Here is an 18,582-nt window from a genome sequence, read left to right on the forward strand (position 1 = left end):
CCTCCGCAGATGTTGCAAACTCAACTCGCGCTTCTTGTCTTGCTCGTAATTTTTCTTTGACGGAATCACGAACCGGAAGAAATTTTTTAATCGCGGCTAGTCGTTGTCGTGCCAATCTAGTTGTGAATGCTTCTCCAATATTTGCCATTATTTATTTGTCCACGATTTAATTTCCCCGCGAAAACTCTTCGAGGGATCGGGGACATTTTTTTTTGTCTCGTTTTCTGAATAAAAGTGTTATTTCGTCGAAATAAGCCCTCTATCGGGAATAGTTTCAGTGGAAGGGGTATTTCGGAAAAGTATTTTGTAGGATTCGCCCTCCCTGCTGCTAAGTGTTCCACATTTTAAGAATTCTGAATATTCTTGAGATTATGTACTTCTTCGTGTTGTTTCCTTTTTTATACTGGAGATTGGTACTGCAAATTGTATTTATTGCATCAAATACAACACTGAATATTTAACAGATTATTTCTTCGTACGTTTTAATAGTCATCTTGGCTTACGCTTTTACATAACGGAAGAGCAGATGAGACATAATACAAAAGAGAAACATTTTATTTTCAATCTTACAGTAGATAAAACAGTATTATACCTGAATTATAATTTACCAGGGTAAAACAACAAATGTCGGTTACAGTGACTGTTTTGTCAATTAAGAAAATGGCCTTTTATATTTATCTGCTCTTTATTCTATTTAAAAGGCATATACAGACATATAGACAGACAGACGGATGGATGGATGGATAGATATATAGATAAATAGATAGATGACAATATCAGTTTTCAGCTACACTGGATCAGAAAAATAATAAGATAAACTTTTAAGACATCTTAAAGTTAAACTGACTGACGTTGACACGAATGACTTAGTCATAGAAAAGCGACGACCAGACAGCAATGGCGAAGGCCACAAAAATACCTACGCCACTCAAGTTTTTTGCACTCGTCATTTACGATAAAAACGCAAAGCAGAATTAATACATGATGCAGTCAGCAAGACAGACGTGATTCTGAATAAGCTCTTTGAAGATCGTGGACTTGTAAATGCCGATGACAGCATCTGTTTTGACGCTATGACAAAAGAAATAGTAACAAAAATTACACAAGTTTCTGATAAAATTCGACTGCTTGCCGAAAATTGATTCACGCAGATATCCTGCTTACAAAGTCCAATGTTTAAAATAAAGCTATATTAACGTATACAGTGCAATAAAAAGCAGGTATTAATACATTTGATGCACATAAGAGTTATTACCCCCAGAATAATCGTCACACCTCTTACATTAAATTATTTAATGCAAAAAAGCCCCAAAAGGTAAAATAACCAACGTTAGTATAAAATTAATTGAAATTTATGGAAAAAAGTATAACAAGTTCAAGAAGTAAGTAGAATTTGTATTTAACCATTGTTCCAGTATTATCCATTTTTTTCCCCGGTATTTTTGTTTGTTCCGGTTTGTTACAATTTCTCACGATAAATAGTCTGACCCAATTTTAACTAATGAATATCGTTCTTACATTACGATTCCCCCTCCCCCAGTAATACAAACAACCGCGGTTGACGAGGCTTTAGATCTTGAGAATGAACTTACGATGAAATAGCTGCTACATTTTTCATATTTCACAGATTAATTTCAGTTATTTCACTTAAATGAATTTTAGAGGACGCTGAATTTTGGTAATTATTACTTGTTACTTCTGTTGTTCGTTTTATTGCGGCCTCATTAGCTTGGCTGTAAAGTTTGACGTTTCGTCCATTTGGTTTGAAAATGATAACTCTTTAAAAACAAAATTGAAACAAAAATAAATAAAATATTGTGTCTATAGTTTAAATATGCACAGGGATATACATGGAGTCTACGCCCCTACTCAGAAAATATGAAATTAATGTGAAAGAAAAAGAAAATATTGTATAATCCAACTGGTGTCCTATGGGTATGGTATCGCGGGTTTTAAAGTTTACGATCGCCTTATAAGTAGGCAATAAAAGCATTGACGTTCGTGATATTATATGCGTCTGTTTGTTGTTCTTTGTTCTAAGTTAAAATGCATATAATTTCCAGTTTAAGTTAGATGATTGCGGTAAGCGATGAATAAACAGACGCCATGTAGATTCCTACAAAGAACAACAATACTGAACTTATTTCTCTAGATTATACATTGGGGCGTGCTGACACCATACATCATGGATAAGAGTGCCCCCACCACCACCCCTGTGTATGTTTGGATTTACGCTAGATGATTTGCAGTTTGACCTTACAATGTAGTGCTGTTCCCAGTCAGGCTGTTTACTTTCCATGCATTTCATTTAATACCATGTCATTTGGAAACTGAATGCATTATTTCATTTGTTGGATTAAATCATTTTATTTTAAGCTACATCATTTTTCTAGTACCACATCATTTGGAAACAGATTTTATCATTCCATTTTCTTCTTTAAATCATTTTATTTAGTATCACATCATTTGGAATCTGAATTCATCATTTTATTTATTGGTTTAAATCATTAGATTGTATGCAATGTAGATTCAATTAATAAAGCTTCATTTGGAATCAGAATTCATCATTCCATTTTGTTGTTTAAATCATTTTTTTTAATATCAGATCATTTGGAATGTAAATTCAAGATTTCATTTGTTGACTTAAATCATTTCATTTTAGATTACATTGTTTTATTGAATACCACATCATTTGAAAGCAGATTTCATCGCTTTATTTTGCTGTTGAAATCAGTGAATTTCATACTAAGTCATTTTATTTAATACCACATCATTTAGAATCTGAATCAATTATTTCATTTTTTGGGTTCAATCATTGCATTTCATGCTAAATCGTTTCTTATCATACAACATCATCTGGAATCTGAATTCATCATTCCATTTGTTGGGTTAAATCATTTAATTTCACACTACATCATTTCATTTAATACCAGGTCCCTTATTCCATCATTCAGTTTTGTTCGTTAAATCATTTCGTGTGATGCCACATCATTTTGATTCTGGATTTATCATTTCATTGCTGGGTTAAATAATTTGATTTCATACTTCATCATTTAAGTGATGTCATTTTGGTGGTGACAGCTGCCCATACATAGGTTCTTTTCTTTGTTCTTGACAGATATGTTCTTGACAAATACTGTAATCATGTGATCTGACTCGAACATAGCATCATCGAACATTATCTGATACCAAACTGGTTAACTAATTATGTGATATTGATTTTAAGAAGATATAGATTTTATTTATGACCACTTTTGCAAACAGTGATATTTATGGGTGTATTTTTAAAATAATGTACTTGCCAGCAATCCCAAGATTTTCCTGAATTAAATTGGTGATGCAGAACTAGTATCTTATGTTCATGTAGCAAATATAGAATAAGTACACAATAGTTGGTGCGATGCAGAAAAATTCAGGTAAATTCTAAGTACCACAATACCACAGAACCAGCAATATCATTGGAAGATACTGTACCTGTATTTGCCATTGACAACTTTGTATAAAAGACACAGAATTTGATTTAAAGAAATTTCTGAAAAATCTCAAACTTTAATTTAAGAAACATTGAAAGTTCTCTTAAGTTGCTCATGTACTTAATTCTGAAGTATCAGATTCTGTATATTTTTTTGGGATTCATTGGGATAAATAGATAGCCTCTTAATATTAATAACATGATGTTGGATGGAAATTTAATGTGTAATTTTCCTGAAATGTTTCTTTAATATATGGTTTCATTCATTTAGGATATGTTCATGCTGAAATTTAAAATGTACCCATCCCCTTCTTTTTCAGTGGCGTGTGTTTACTTAGGCTTTATATATGTTGGACTACTGTTACTGGTTGGCACACATGTCCACTCTGTGCATGACTGATAGTCTTCTCGTGGCATGTGTATACACTTAATTTATATATACTTTTTGACTGGTTAAGTGTCGGTTGAGAGGAATCACTATTTGCTGTCGTTGATCCTAAAAAGTACTGTTACCATTATGTGGCATTATATTAGACTTGTTTGTATGAAAGTTACTTAAAACAAGAAGATACAGTTATCTTTTTGATGTCCAAGATGGTAAGAAATTCAGTGTGGAACCATTTATTACATCATTTATCAAATTATTTTATAGCTTCTTAATTTCCCTATAAAGTTCACTGTCACTGCTTATTTAACTAATTATTTACTTTGAATAAACCTCATTATTTTCATTGGAATATAATTTTTGCCTCTTATTTTTTGACCACTGCGGTGGCCTAGTGGTTAGAGCATCTGCCTCAGATGCGGGAGGTTGTGGGCTTGATCCCTGGTCAAGTCATACCAAAGATTTGTAAAAATGGTACTAACAGCTGCCTCACTTGGCGCTCAGCATTAAGAGGTTAGTGTTCGGACTGGTCGGCCTGGTGTTTGAATAATGTGTCTGCGGCATGATGTCCCAGTGCTTGGCATCACTATAAACTGCCATACTGCAGCATCGTAGTAATATGCCTGAAAAATTGTTAAAGCTACGTTAAAAATCCAAATCACACACACATCACATCGTATTTTTCAGGAAGTTGTAACTTCACATGATCTTTTTCTTCTCTCTGTCGCTCTACTTTTAGACCTTACTGTCTTCCCTTCTGTTTCTGCAATATCTAAATTATACAATTGAATACCCTTTATTAGAAATTAACCTCAGTTAGAAAAACTTAGATATGTGGGGACTATCAAAGGCTTCACTCAGTCTGTTTGTCCACTAACTTCACTGATGTCATTAGCACCCCCAGTCAATCATACCAAATTCTTATTGAGGTCTAAAAACCACATAAAGCCTTAATTAGTTTTTTTAAGATTTGCCTCTGTTGTATGAATGACCTATTTTGTAAGTACAAGAGGGAGAAACAAGATTACAAATAGTAAAGTTTGCTTAAATACGTTAAGTATAAAAACACAAAGTCTGTTGGAAATGCTTTAACAGAATAAATTGGAGTGCATGTATTTCAATATTATGAAAACTGCCTTTTGAAATAGTAGTTATATATTTTTGTTTTAAACACTTATAGATTTGTTTCTGATCTAATTGTTTTGGGGACTTCATTTGATAGAATAGCACTAGAGTAAACAAATGATTTTTTAAAAAAAATATTTGTTTTTTGGAAATAGTGCTTTGCAATGATCATTTGTAAATGATCTCAATATAGGTCCTTGATAATGTTTTTCTGACTTGAAACATACCATTAAGATATTGTGGGCAAAGTCCATTCTTTACTTTGAATATGTTCTTTTGGTAGGCTAATCTGTATTAAAATTTCAGTTCTGATAATAGATTTCATGGCCCCAGGTGGACAAATGGTCTAAGGTGGACAAGTGGTCTAAGGCGTTCATCTTTACAGATCACTGACATCTCATCTGTGTCTGGACCTCTCCGGTGGCCTAATGGTTAGAGCTTCTACCTCAGATGCAGGAGGTCAAGGGTTCAAACCCTGACTGAGTCATACCAAAGACTTAAAAAAGTTACTAACAGCTGCAATGCTAGATGCTCAGCATTAAGAGGTTAGTGTTACGAATGGTTGGCCTGGTGTCAGAATAATGTGACTGGGTGGGACATGATGCTACGTGTCTGCAGCATGAGGCCTCAGAGCTAGACATCACTATAAACTGCCACACTGCAGACATTGTAGTGATATGGCTGAATTTTTTTTAAAGCTATGTTAAAAATCCAAATTGCAAACACACCTCAGTCTGCGTGAGTTACAGTATCAGGCTCAGCCAATTTGGGTATATGAGAAAGCATGCCAGTAGCTTCCCATGGGTTGGTGGTTCTTCGCACCCCCAAATATACTGGCTGCCATGTATAGACTATTATGGCTGAAAATGGTGCTAAGGCCATTATAACATCAACATCATCATGGTGACAGACAGGGTTCTTTATAATTATCACAAATATTAATTTATGTCCATGATTCCACGTCAGCTTCTCAACAGAATATTTGTCAGGAATGATTCTGCTATATTAATTAGGACACCCTGGAGACCCCTAATTTTTTTTTTTAAAATGCTAATCAGAAGTTAGTAAATCTTGCTTGACATAATTTTTCCTTCACTCCATTCATATCCATTACATCTGTTACTAGATAAGAACCATCTTCATCAGTCAAAAACTTGTCGTTGCAATGAAGTACATTTAGTAATTGCAAGTCGGGATTAAATGTGGATTGTAATTTCTGGATGAAATTGTCACAAAACCAGAAAAGGCAAAGTTGGTGAAAATAGGGTGAAGTCACTTAATGCCACTGGTTTTTTCATATTTTCACATTAATACGATCATGAAATATTATTGAAAGTTTATTTTAAAAAATATTAATGTTTCTTATTTTGTTTCACCACAGTTGTATAACATTCAAAGGCTACTTCAAAAATAAGTTATAGTTGAAGATTGGCAGCATCTTTCATAGCAGAAAGTTGCTTTTTATGTTATATTATGAAATATTGATTAAAATGGTTCAGTTTGTTAGTAATGCACCTGGATGTGCCTACTGGGCTATAACTTACTTCAGATCGGGCAAGAAAAATTTAATATTTCACTTGTTTTTCAAGGTTCCTATGTCATGTTTGGTGGGAATTACATAGAAAATATAATTTCAGATATTGATGATCATCAAATTAGTTAATGAGCGGGACCCCGAGTGGCCAAGTGGTCTAAAGCGCTCTCCGTTACGGATCACTGCCATCTCACCGCTGTCTGCATGGGTTCGAGTCTCGGATTCGGCTAATGTGGATATGTGAGAAAGCTTGCCAGTAGCTTCTCGAGGGTCGGTGGTTCTTTCCGGGGATTTCCCGGGTTCTTCCTCCACCATTAATACTGGCCGCCATGTATAGCCTATCATGTGCAGAAAAATGGCGTTAAACCCTACAACGGCAACGGCAGCAGTTAATGAGCACTTTGTAACTCCAATGAATGATTTTAATAAATAATTCCTCTCAAATTATAACTGAACACAACTGAAAATTGATTCTGCCACAGACTGATCTTAAGATAGGAATAAATTATTCTGTTGATCACAACCTTTATATAAGACACAGTAAGAGGACCAGGCTGGGAGTCATTTTTCCATCAAATTTGTATACAAGGTCACATCTGTTTACTTAAATTTTAACAATCATCCAGACAATGTAGACTGTGTGTTTTCCAAGGGAAAAACTAATTTCTTGAACTCATATCAAAGTAAACAAAAATGGTCATTTTCTTAAAGTATAATCTACAGTCATGGACAAAAGTTAAACACAATATTTAGCAGTGGATGCATTTGATCTAGTTCTGGTTCCAACAATCCATTGTTGGAACACGTCTTCCACGTACCTAATTTCATGAGCAGCTTTATCTTTGGTACCACAGCCTCATTTTTGAAGGTTGGATCATGAATGACAAGGCAATGGATGTTGATCCTGATTCATATTCAGGCTATAATTTAGACAGGTCATCAATGTTTAGATTATGATGCCTAGTACCTCTAGATGAATTATCTATGGATCTGGATCAGTTGGATAATAAGCATCATTGTCTTGGTCCATAAATAGTGGCCATTTTATGGGGAATTTAATAAAAATTTAAATACACAGTGCTCAAAAAATCCAATAGCCCAATGCCCGGGGTCCCTTTAATTTCAGATCAGGCCTGTCCTGTATTCTAAAAGAGGTGCCCGTTGGGCTTGTTGGAAAGTAGTAAAATGGGTCAGAGAAAACTTTGATCGTGCTGATAAAATGCAGAAATGTATTTTCAAAATGTTCATATACCTGCCATAACATTGCACAATCTGATTAAAATCAGATCGCCACTGTCCTATGTAAAGTGTAACACATGCTAAAACACTATTTGCTCTCCCAAACCCCTTGCTGGTCGTGTTTTGAGAAAACAATTTGCAGTAAAATAAAAATAAACTCACCACTTTCAGTATATGGACGTTGACATGTATCATAGACAAAAGGTTAATTCCTGACGGGGAGCTGATGTAAAACTTTCCTTTGGTGCAGTTTAAATAGTGAAAATTAAAAGGCTTTGAGGTCAGGTGTAAACCACCATTTCACATATTACTTAATTGGCTGACAATAGCTAGTGAGATGTGTTTGAAGATTGCCGTGGGTTAGCCCATTGTGCTAATTTGCATAGGTATGATCAGGACATGGAACAACCCAATAGAGTTAAATCAGAAAGATGCTAGAAGTGTGTAGAAGAACAAAAGGTATTATGTACAGTATCATTGCTTTGAATGAAATTGTTTCAGCCAAATGTATTTTAGGTTTTTGACAAGTTTGTGAACAGCAGCAACGTTTCTTTGAAGTCTATTTTACTGCATTTATAAATGCAAAGCATGGTCATTTCAGTTGTCAGAATAGCGTTCAAGTATGATTAGTGTTTGAAGCCGATTTAAGAAGCAATTGGCTATCAATAGTATCAGGAAAGCCCAACAAAAATCAGTTTTAGAACTGGTCGACAAAGTTTTATGTTGTGAAGCACCCCATCAGAATAAAAATGAGGTGGGGAGAGGCAATGAATTCTTTGCACATTCTTCAAACAACATATTGACATACGTCAGCTTGGTTTTGACCAGGATTTGCTTAGAGAATCCAGCAGAGAAGTTAGAACATCAGTACCATCCAATCTCTAGTAAGTGTAGTGATGAACACTAATGACACTTGCATTACCTTCAAAACCCCTATTGAATTTTTATTTAAAGTGCAGCAATTGCAACATTGTGTGACAAATTATGAAAAAATATTTAAAAAAGGAAAATTTTGGTCTTATTGAAATTAGAGTTTGGGCTTGTGTAATTTCAGTCAGGGCTTGTGATTTTTTAAGTCACCAGCCTTGGGCCTGTGTCTAAAAAAAAATTCTTTGAGCACTGATACATTTGACTTACTTATGATATAAATGTCTTATTTTGTGTTTTTCTTTACTTTTCATGTTTCATTATACAAATAAACTTAATAAGAACATGTCTACCTGAATATTTATCAATAACCTTACTAAGGGAATGCCTACCTGAATTGCATAAATAACCTTACTAAGGGAATGCCTACCTGAATTGTATAAAAAACCTTACTAAGGGAATGCCTACATGAATTGTGTCAATAACCTTACTAAGGGAATGCCTACCTTAATAGTATAAATAACCTTACTAAGGGAATGCCTACCTGAATTGTATCAATAACCTTACTAAGGGAATGCCTACCTGAATTGTATAAATAACCTTACTAAGGGAATGCCTACCTGAATTGTATAAATAACCTTACTTTGGGCATGTCTACCTGAATTAACCTTTAAGCCACTGACTACCTTTTATTGTCTTGTATGATATAACATAAGACTAGTTGGCTATAGTCAGGACCATTAGTATTTTCAGGTTAGTGGTCATGTGGCCTTGCAGGAAATTTGGGTGAGTTTTGCACACTGGTCCTAAATGAAAATGATTTTGCTTGGATGGCCAGTATATGACTGCCACAGTGGTCACCTTGAAAATCACTACTCCTCCTGAATGGATAATTATATCAACATGGGGTTTTCACCTTAAGACATTATGTAGAGTTGATTCTAACTGAAACTGGTATTATTCTGACATCCAGTATGTCCACCAATGCCGCCATTTTGAAATCTTCTTATCACTATTCCTCCTGAATGGTTGTTGTTGTTCTAGGGTTTGACGCCATTTTTCAGCACAAGATAGGCTATACATGGCGGTCAGTATAACTGGTGGAGGAAGGACCCTGGAAAACCCAGGGAAGAACCACCGACCCACGAGAAGCAACTGGCAGGCTCTCCCACGTTCCCACGCTAGCCGAGCCTTGGACTCGAACCCATGCAGACAGAGGTGAGATGGCAGTGATCCATAACGGTGAGCGCTTTAGACCACTTGGCCACTCAGGGCCCCCCCTCCTGAATGGAAAGTTATATTGGCATGGGGTTATCACTAGAAAACTTCATATTGTGTCAAGTTAGTCCTCAGTGAAATGGTGCTTCTCAAACATCCAATATAGTCACCACAGTGACCATCTTAAAAATCTTGTTATGGCTATTGTACCAGAATCAATGGTCATATCAACATGGTGTTTTAAATAAAAGCAGCCTTGTGATGTCCAGTTGTTCATAGATGAAAATTGTGCCACTTTGATATCCAGTATGGCCACCACATCAGCCAGCTTGAAAAACTTATTTTTGTTAACTGCTTCTGAACAGAAAGTCATATTAATGTTGGGTTTCCACAGAAGACTTTATGGTGTCTTATTGGTCTTAAAAAATATTCCATTATAGCTGCAAAAGTGGCCATCTTAAAAAATCTGATCACTACCTTTCATTGATGGAAAGTCATAAGGATGTTAGGTTTTCACCAAAACACTTATTATGATGTTGGTACAGTGCTGAAGGAAAATAGAAATCATCTGACATCCAGTATGGCCATAATGGCAGTCATTTTAAAAATCATATCAACATGGGGTTTCCACAGTAGACTGTTATGATATCTGGTTGCTTCTGAATGAAAAGGGTACCAATCGAACCTAAGATGTTTATCCTGTTAATTTCAAACAAGTAGGTATAGGTCTTGCAAAATTCAGCACCCACTTCCTGCTAAAATTGAGTATATAGCTCGTTGGTCAACAGCCAATGCTAGGTTGAGTTTCAGCCCACATATTTTACAACATTCAGTTTGTTTAATAGTGATTAACAATTTTGAAAGACAAGAAAAATTGTCAAACAATGTTTCCAAATTTGACTACTTTATCATGAATACCTTTTTATATATACATTCCATTAGTAGGGTGTATTATGTTACAGTATGATTGCTCCAGTGGCCTAGTGGTTAGAGTGTCCGCCTCAGATGCGGGAGGTCATGGGTTCAATACCCTGCCGAGTCATACCAAAGACTTATAAATATGGTACTAACAGCTGCCTCGCTTGGTGCTCAGATTTAAGAGGTTAGTGTTATGACTGGTCGACCTGGTGTCAGGATAATGTGACTGGGTGGGACATCATGTTACATGTCTGTGGTATGATGCCCCAGTGCTAAACATCAGTTTAAATTGTCACACTGCAGACATTGTAGCGATATGACTGAAAAATTGTTAAAACTATGTTAAACATCCAAATCACACACATGTTACAGTATGTCACTGTGACTGAAATGAAAACAAATGGTTTCCACACAATTATTGGAGTTCTTCATAATCAACAGTTACCAAACTTTGTGTTATACTTGGGGTTAATTTTAGGGTCAAAAGTCAAGATCACAGTGACTGAAAGAGGAAAAATGGTTTCTGCACAATAACTTGGGTTCTGCACCATCTGCAGTTACCAAACATTGTGTATGACTTGCATTTTTGGTAGAGAAGAATTGTTGAATTTGGTTATTTAAAGCTCAGTTGTCAAGATCAGTTTTATTGAAAAGTGAAAATAATTTTCACACATTAATTCATTTTCTTCACTATATATACATGTATTTACCAAACTTTGTGGATGACTTGCACTTTTGGTAGGGAAGAATTTATGAATTTGGTTATTTAAAGCTCAATTGTCAAGATCAGTTTTTTTGAAAAGAGAAAATAATTTTCACACATTAATTCATTTTCTTCACTATCTATATTTACCAAACTTTGTGGATGACTTGCACTTGGGGTAAGTGATCATCACTATTTCTGAGAGAATAAAATGTTTTCACACAATAACCTTAGTTTTGCATCACATACCAGTACCTACACCAAACTTTGGGGGCCCCGAGTGGCCGAGTGGTCTAAAGTGCTTTCCGTTACGGATCACTGCCATCTCACCTCTGTCTGCATAGGTTCGAGTCTTGGATTCGGCCAATGTGGGTATGTGAGAAAGCTTGCTAGTAGCTTCTCAAGGGTCGGTGGTTCTTTCCAGGGATTTCCCGGGTTCTTCCTCCACCATTAATACTGGCCGCCATGTATAGACCTATCATGTGCTGAAAAATGGCGTTAAACCCTACAACAACAACAACAACAACAACACCAAACTTTGTGGATGGATTAAATGGCAGGATCCAAAGATCAAAGCCAATGTCGATGTGACTTAAATATGAAAAGTGTATTTTGGAAAAAAATATCAGTTGTCAACATAGAGAATTATTAAACATAGGGTGGGAATGTAATGTGCCATTCAGGGCACTCTTGTTTATTAGATACCATATATATATATATATATATATATATATATATATATATATATATATATATATATATACAAAACATTTTACAACTTCTACTCAAAACTGCTAAAAAAAATCTGACCAAATTTGTCAAAGGCCTTGTAAGTTTATCTGACTGATGCCAATCTGCCATCAAATTTAACTGCATTACTAAAAATAGAAAACTTGCTTCTAGAATTGCTTCTTCTTAAAAACCTCTTGACAGATTTTGGCCAAATATGACATACAGTTTAATGACATTAAGACCTTTTAATTTTGAAAAAATGTTGCTGATCTATTACTAGTATTTAAAATGTATTTAAAATGTTCTCTGTTCCTTCAAACAGAAAACCATTTAAGGACTTATAAAACTTACCAGAATTTGATCACTTTTTGAAAGTAGCCTGACATGATGCCTTTAAATTTTTACAAAAATAATGCTAATCTTTCCTATATGTCTGCAATATCTACAATGCATAAAAAACATTTGTATGTCCGAAAGTGTCAAACTAACCCCCATTGCTTGACCATTGTTTCCATGGTTATCTGTGTGACAGTTCCCACTGAATTTCCTTTCCACTTACCTGTATTTGGAAAATGTGTGTATATTTCAAAATTTGATGCAAATGTATATTCATCTACAACTTCTATGTACACTGTATCTGGTTCTTTATATTAGTTGCACTTGTCAGGATGTTTTCAATGCAATTTTTAGCAAATTGTATTATTAAAAGAAATTTTTGATACCTAAATTACATATCCATGTTTTTAATTTTTAAATAATAATATTAGTATTGGAGATAAACAACCCAGATACTGTTTGCAATATTTGCAGTAAATGTTTTGTCATGTTCCAGGTCCATAAGAGAAAAAAAAGACAATATGGACTTCAGGGAGGCATACCTAGATACGTGTTCTACTGTAGGGATGGCTGCTAAGATGGGAGATCTCCAAACAATGATGAAATTGGTTCAGGCAGGTCAGAGGATTTGCTACATTGTTGCTGTATAGATATGGCTTGATCCACACAAGTGTCATTGACCTTAAGCATCACAATAAACTTACGGGATATATTGTGACAAAAACAAAGATAAAAGCATGTTCCTGCTGTTATATAAATTAAAGCTTTGTTCAAGTTTGGAAAACAAATTCATATGTCCACTTTAAGACCTAGAGAAAGCTGTCATAAGAGAATCTGTCATCACAGAAATATGTGTGGTAGGGTTACTTAAAACACCTAGATCCACCCAAATATACTTTTGATATGTGTATGTACAAAGTACACATCTTGTTTGATAACACTTGCACAACAGTTGGTGAGGGCATTATTTACTGAGGGACCTATGAAGATTGAAGAAGGTGATGCCATCCTGGCTGGGCACTGACAATCAGAAGGTGGGGGTGGGGCTCAGGTAAATGGTTTCTGCTTGCTTTATATTTGCATTGGGAATAATTGTCAATTTTTCTAATGAAGTTGTTCACTTTTCTTTAAATATTACCTTCTATTTTTTTTAAAGGTTACCAAACATTCACAAATTATTAGTAACATTACCCCAAGATGTTTTGAGACGCATCACATGTATCTCCAAAAGATTTTGTATTACATGGCTGCTTTCTGCATGTGAATAGGTTAGAGCATCTGCCTCAGAGCAGGAGGTCAGGGGTGTGAATCCCAGCCGAGTCATACCAAATACTTATAAAAATTGGTACTCATAGCTGCCTTGCTTGGCGCTCAGCATTACGAGGTTAGTGTTAGGACTGGTCGGCCTGGTGTCAGGATAATGTGACTGGGTGGGACATCATGCTACATGTCTATGGCATGATGCCTCAGTTCTGGACATCACTATAAACTGCCACACTGCAGACGTCATAGTGATATGACTGAAAAATTGTTAAAGTTAAGTTAAGAATCCAAATCACACACACACAAGTATTACAAGATTTCCTTTTCTCAGAAACTAGGTATGTTTAATTAATGAAACAGTGACCATCAATGTTGAAACTCATGTTTATTATTGTTTTAATAGTAAAATATTGATGCCATGATTTAATTACAAGTAATGGTGAAATTTCTGCTTATTTTTGGCAAACCTATGAGTATATTTTTTTTAGGTATGTTGTATTACACAAAAATATAATAAAAGTAGATAATTGCATTAGATGGTTAAGATGTTCCTTGCATAGCATAAGATATAGTTCGGTGTGCCTTTTTTTTGGTCATCCGCATGTGTGCTAATGATATGTATAAAATCTAAAAGTTCTGTTTGCTGGAATGAATATTGTTTCCTGCTCCAGCCATTTGTTGCTTATGAAACTAAGAATAGTTACCTTTCTGTAGCAAAACACTCTTCTCTACAGTGGTAGGAGTTCCAATCTGGAATGATCACATTTCAACACTTTCTCAAGCTCCATGATTTCAGTAGCTTCCCTTATTTTTATCCATTGAAGACAAGTACACCCTTCCATCCTATTATTTTGGGTATTGGTTCTATTACCTATCCTGTGTCAAAGTATCTAGCAGAAGTATTGGGTCCTTTGGTTGGTCATGGTATATTTCACATAAAAATGAGTGCTGATTTTGTCCAGAAAATTCAAGATTTGAAAGTCACTCCTGGAAAAAAATTAGCATCCTGTGAGATAAATGCCCTCTTGAACCAATGAATGTATTTTTATACAAATGCAACTTTCTTTATCTCTTGACATGACAGTATCTTGCATTTAAACATAGTCCTTGCCTTAAGGTCAAGGTCACAACAGAAGACATTATCTGATTAAAATCAGATCTCTGCTGTCCTTGGTGAAGATCTGACAGAGCGCTTATGGGTTATGTTCTGGTGTCATTTGAATTAGCCAGCAAAAATGCAAGTTAAAAAATCTGAAAGTTAATCAAATTGTTCAACACACATTGATGCTCTTTAGCCACACTGCTCAGTCTCCGAAATGCTAAGATATAAGACTTCATCCAATTGGCTGAAAAAATTAGAGATAATGGTAATAACATAAGTCACCAGAACATGACCCCTATGTGGTCGCTGTCAGATCTTCACTTAGGACAGTGGAAAATTTATTTTAATCGGATTGTGTGAGTGTCCAGTTCTCTTATCCAGACTGTCACTTTATATACACCTGCCACAAGGTGGAACTTATAATATATTGTGGTCCATCCATCTATTTCATTCCTAGAGTTCTCCAGTCTACTAATATGAAACTTTTTATAAGTATTTTGCATTTGGGGAAAGGAAGAAACCTATCAATTTTTGTATCAAAGGTTTATAGGTCATGTATGCATGTACGTGTTTGTTTATATAGTAAAACATCAGTCACTTGATTACTCAGCTTTTGCCCTGCAACATCAGAGAACCTTAGACTACCAACAGCTCTGACCAAAAGTTTGATACCACGGCATTTTGAGCTTTTAATAGTTTAATATTTAGATGTGCACAGTTTACACAAACATACATACAGAGTTTAACCAGTGCAATGTAAATTTTATTTCAGAGAAGCCTGTGGATGTGAAGGATAATCGTGGCTGGACACCTTTACATGAAGCTGCATTTAATGGACATGCCAATTGTATCAAATTTCTACTGCAGCAAGGTTTATTTTATATTTTTTGAATGAGTTTGTTTATGATAAAACATTTTTATTACTATGATATTGCATTCCTTGAGAGAAAAATCAATTAAACTTGATGAACATTAATATATGATGATAAGGCCTAAACAAGATATTTGCTGTTTCCTTTACTGAACTAATCGTATGTTTTATCTGCCAACCATCAAAATGTCTCTGCTTTTGGTGAGATTGTACAGCTATTCTAGGTTATGTGTTGAGGAGGAATGCTGCCCATTGGTCTGTCTGTGTGTCAGGAATCAGCTTGTGGATTATATTATACATTTAAGTCATTTTCTGAGACATTGCTCAGTACTGTTAGTATATCAATAAACTGACTCTACAGTATGTCAGGTAAATCTGGTTGTCTGGACTGCGTTTCATCGGCCAAGTACACTTCTTCAGTTATTTAATATCAAAAAATTTAAACCCCAAATGAACTGCAATGCCTCACCATCACAAATCTCAACAATTTCTACAGAAAGCTGCCAAATCCCAACCTGAGTACTCGCCTTCTTCCCCTGGACAGTGACCCAGGGGTCAAACTCCATCAGTTATATGATGTGTATTAGTGCTGTGATTGCATGTGTGAACTTTCATCCAGAAATACTTGAAAAGGTCATAATTGTAATTGCAGTTTGTGTACATCTGTGCATTGATCTCCTCAATACACCGAAGGATTATACCCCTCTCATGGTTGGTTTCCACAGGGATACAATCAATGCAAATATATAGGAAATTCCACCCAGTGGTATTTATATTAAATTGACAAAAAGATGAAAGATGGAAGATATTGCATTATGTTGTACACTTTTCAATAAAACTTGAAAGCTACTACAATATGCAACTAACTACTAGTCCTAAATTGTATTCCCCCCCCTCCCCCCCCGCCCGATGTATTTTGGATGGATACAGTTATTGCATGGTGTGTCTGTCTCTCAGTATGTAAACATAATATCGAGAGCATAACCCTCTGTCCATTCTATGGATCTCTATGAAACTTGGTACACATATTTGACTAAGGATCCAGAAGTGACTTTTGACATTCAGATTTCTTCATTTTATTTATTTTTTATGTTTTTGCCAGTTTGTCCAGCCAGCCATCCAATATCCAATATTTGTTTACACTACAAAAGCTCCATACCATTAATCTCTATGAAATTTGTCTATTTAGGCTAGCAGTCTGGATCTGTAATTTTTGCTATTCACAATTTTTCAGTTTCAATATTATTGATGTCTTTGTCATTTTGTCTGTTCATCCATTCTCATTTCTGGAGCATAACTCCAAAACTATACAAGATATCTTAAAGAAACTTGGTACTCTTATTAGACTAGTGGTCCAGATATGCCCTTATTAGACTAGTGGTCCAGATATGCCCTTATTAGACTGGTGGTCCAGATATGCCCTTATTAGACTAGTGGTCCAGATATGCCCTTATTAGACTGGTGGTCCAGATATGCCCTTATTAGACTAGTGGTCCAGATATGCCCTTATTAGACTAGTGGTCAGGATATGCCCTTATTAGACTAGTGGTCCAGATATGCCCTTATTAGACTGGTTGTCCAGATATGCCCTTATTAGACTAGTGGTCCAGATATGCCCTTATTAGACTAGTGGTCAATATATGCCCTTATTAGACTGGTGGTCCAGATATGCCCTTGTTAGACTGGTGGTTCAGATATGCCCTTGTTAGACTGGTGGTCCAGATATGCCCTTATTAGACTAGTGGTCCAGATATGCCCTTTTTTATTTACAATTCTTATGTTTCAGTATTTTTTATGTTTAAGTCATTTTTGTTTGTCTATCAATCCATTCATCTATTTAAAATATCTCTGTTAAACTTGATGCACATAAATTAGATGTGTGATGCATATGTCTTTTCCAATTTGTTGTTTTGGATATTTTTTTAATGTTTTTGTGTACTTGTCTGTCCATCTATGTATCATTCACACTTTTTTGGGACAAAACTCAAAAAGTAGTTGAGATATCTATGGATTTTGTTGTATTAATTAGATGAGCATTGTAGATATGCATTTTGCCATTCTGAATTTTTCAGTTTGACTATATCTAATGTCTTCATACACTGATTTTTCCATCCATCCATCGATCCATTCATAATTCATTTGAAGCAGAACTTTCAAAATGTTGTAGAAATCTAGATTTCAGGAAAGTTTGGCCATTATATTATTAATAATGAGATGTTGGAAAAGTTCCTTTTCAAGGGTCTCTTATCATCATTACATGAGTTATGGTTCTTTCTTTCTCAGCCTCCAAAACTTTGGTTTCTGTACCATAATTTCACACATGATTGTGGGATTTAAACCTAATTTGGTATCTGCTTTATTATCCCCCTAGTTGATTTATGTATTCATTTGTTCATAAATTTATATGTTCGTTTGAACAGTATGCCCTGTGTAAACCCTGTTTCACCTACCCTCATTAAACTTGGTATGCGAATGCATCTCAATAAAGGTAACACTGCCATACTAAAACTAGGTTACCATGACTTGATAGGCAAAACAGTGATCACTTTTCCAATGTTGTTCATGTTAGTTGCATTTATTTCATTTTCTCATATACCATTGTATGTGCATTAATGAAACTTGATGGATAAATTTATTTTAGAGAGTACTGTTGAGGCACAGGTAGATCATCGTGACCTACTTTTTCTGCTTCAGAGATTACCATGCATTGGCTCAGTTTCTCTGATACTGTTGTATATACAGTTGTGGAACTTGATGTGTATATTCATCTTACAGGGTACAACTCACCACAGGCAAATGTAGGTCATAGTGACCTAC

The 18,582-nt window shown here is 35.2% G+C and overlaps 1 protein-coding gene across 3 annotated transcripts in view; it reads left to right on the top strand.

Moving 5' to 3' along the window:
- Positions 1 to 1,535: 1,535 nt before the first annotated feature.
- Positions 1,536 to 18,582, top strand: part of LOC149804651 (dynein axonemal heavy chain 12-like) — a 39,779-nt gene continuing 22,732 nt past the window's right edge. The window contains exons 1-4 of one of the 3 annotated variants that reach the window (XM_089942852.1): positions 1,536 to 1,678; positions 5,289 to 5,527; positions 13,026 to 13,147; positions 15,667 to 15,765. In XM_089942852.1, the coding sequence (XP_089798978.1) occupies positions 5,511 to 5,527; positions 13,026 to 13,147; positions 15,667 to 15,765 (238 nt within the window). In that variant the 5' untranslated portion in view covers positions 1,536 to 1,678; positions 5,289 to 5,510. The remainder of the gene's footprint in view (positions 1,679 to 5,288; positions 5,528 to 13,025; positions 13,148 to 15,666; positions 15,766 to 18,582) is intronic. The other 2 variants (XM_089942860.1, XM_089942869.1) reach the window with 2 other exon arrangements.

The sequence above is a fragment of the Sinohyriopsis cumingii genome, chromosome 2, assembly GCF_028554795.1.
Source record: "Sinohyriopsis cumingii isolate HCF-2022 chromosome 2, ASM2855479v2, whole genome shotgun sequence".
Classification (NCBI taxonomy): domain Eukaryota; kingdom Metazoa; phylum Mollusca; class Bivalvia; order Unionida; family Unionidae; genus Sinohyriopsis; species Sinohyriopsis cumingii.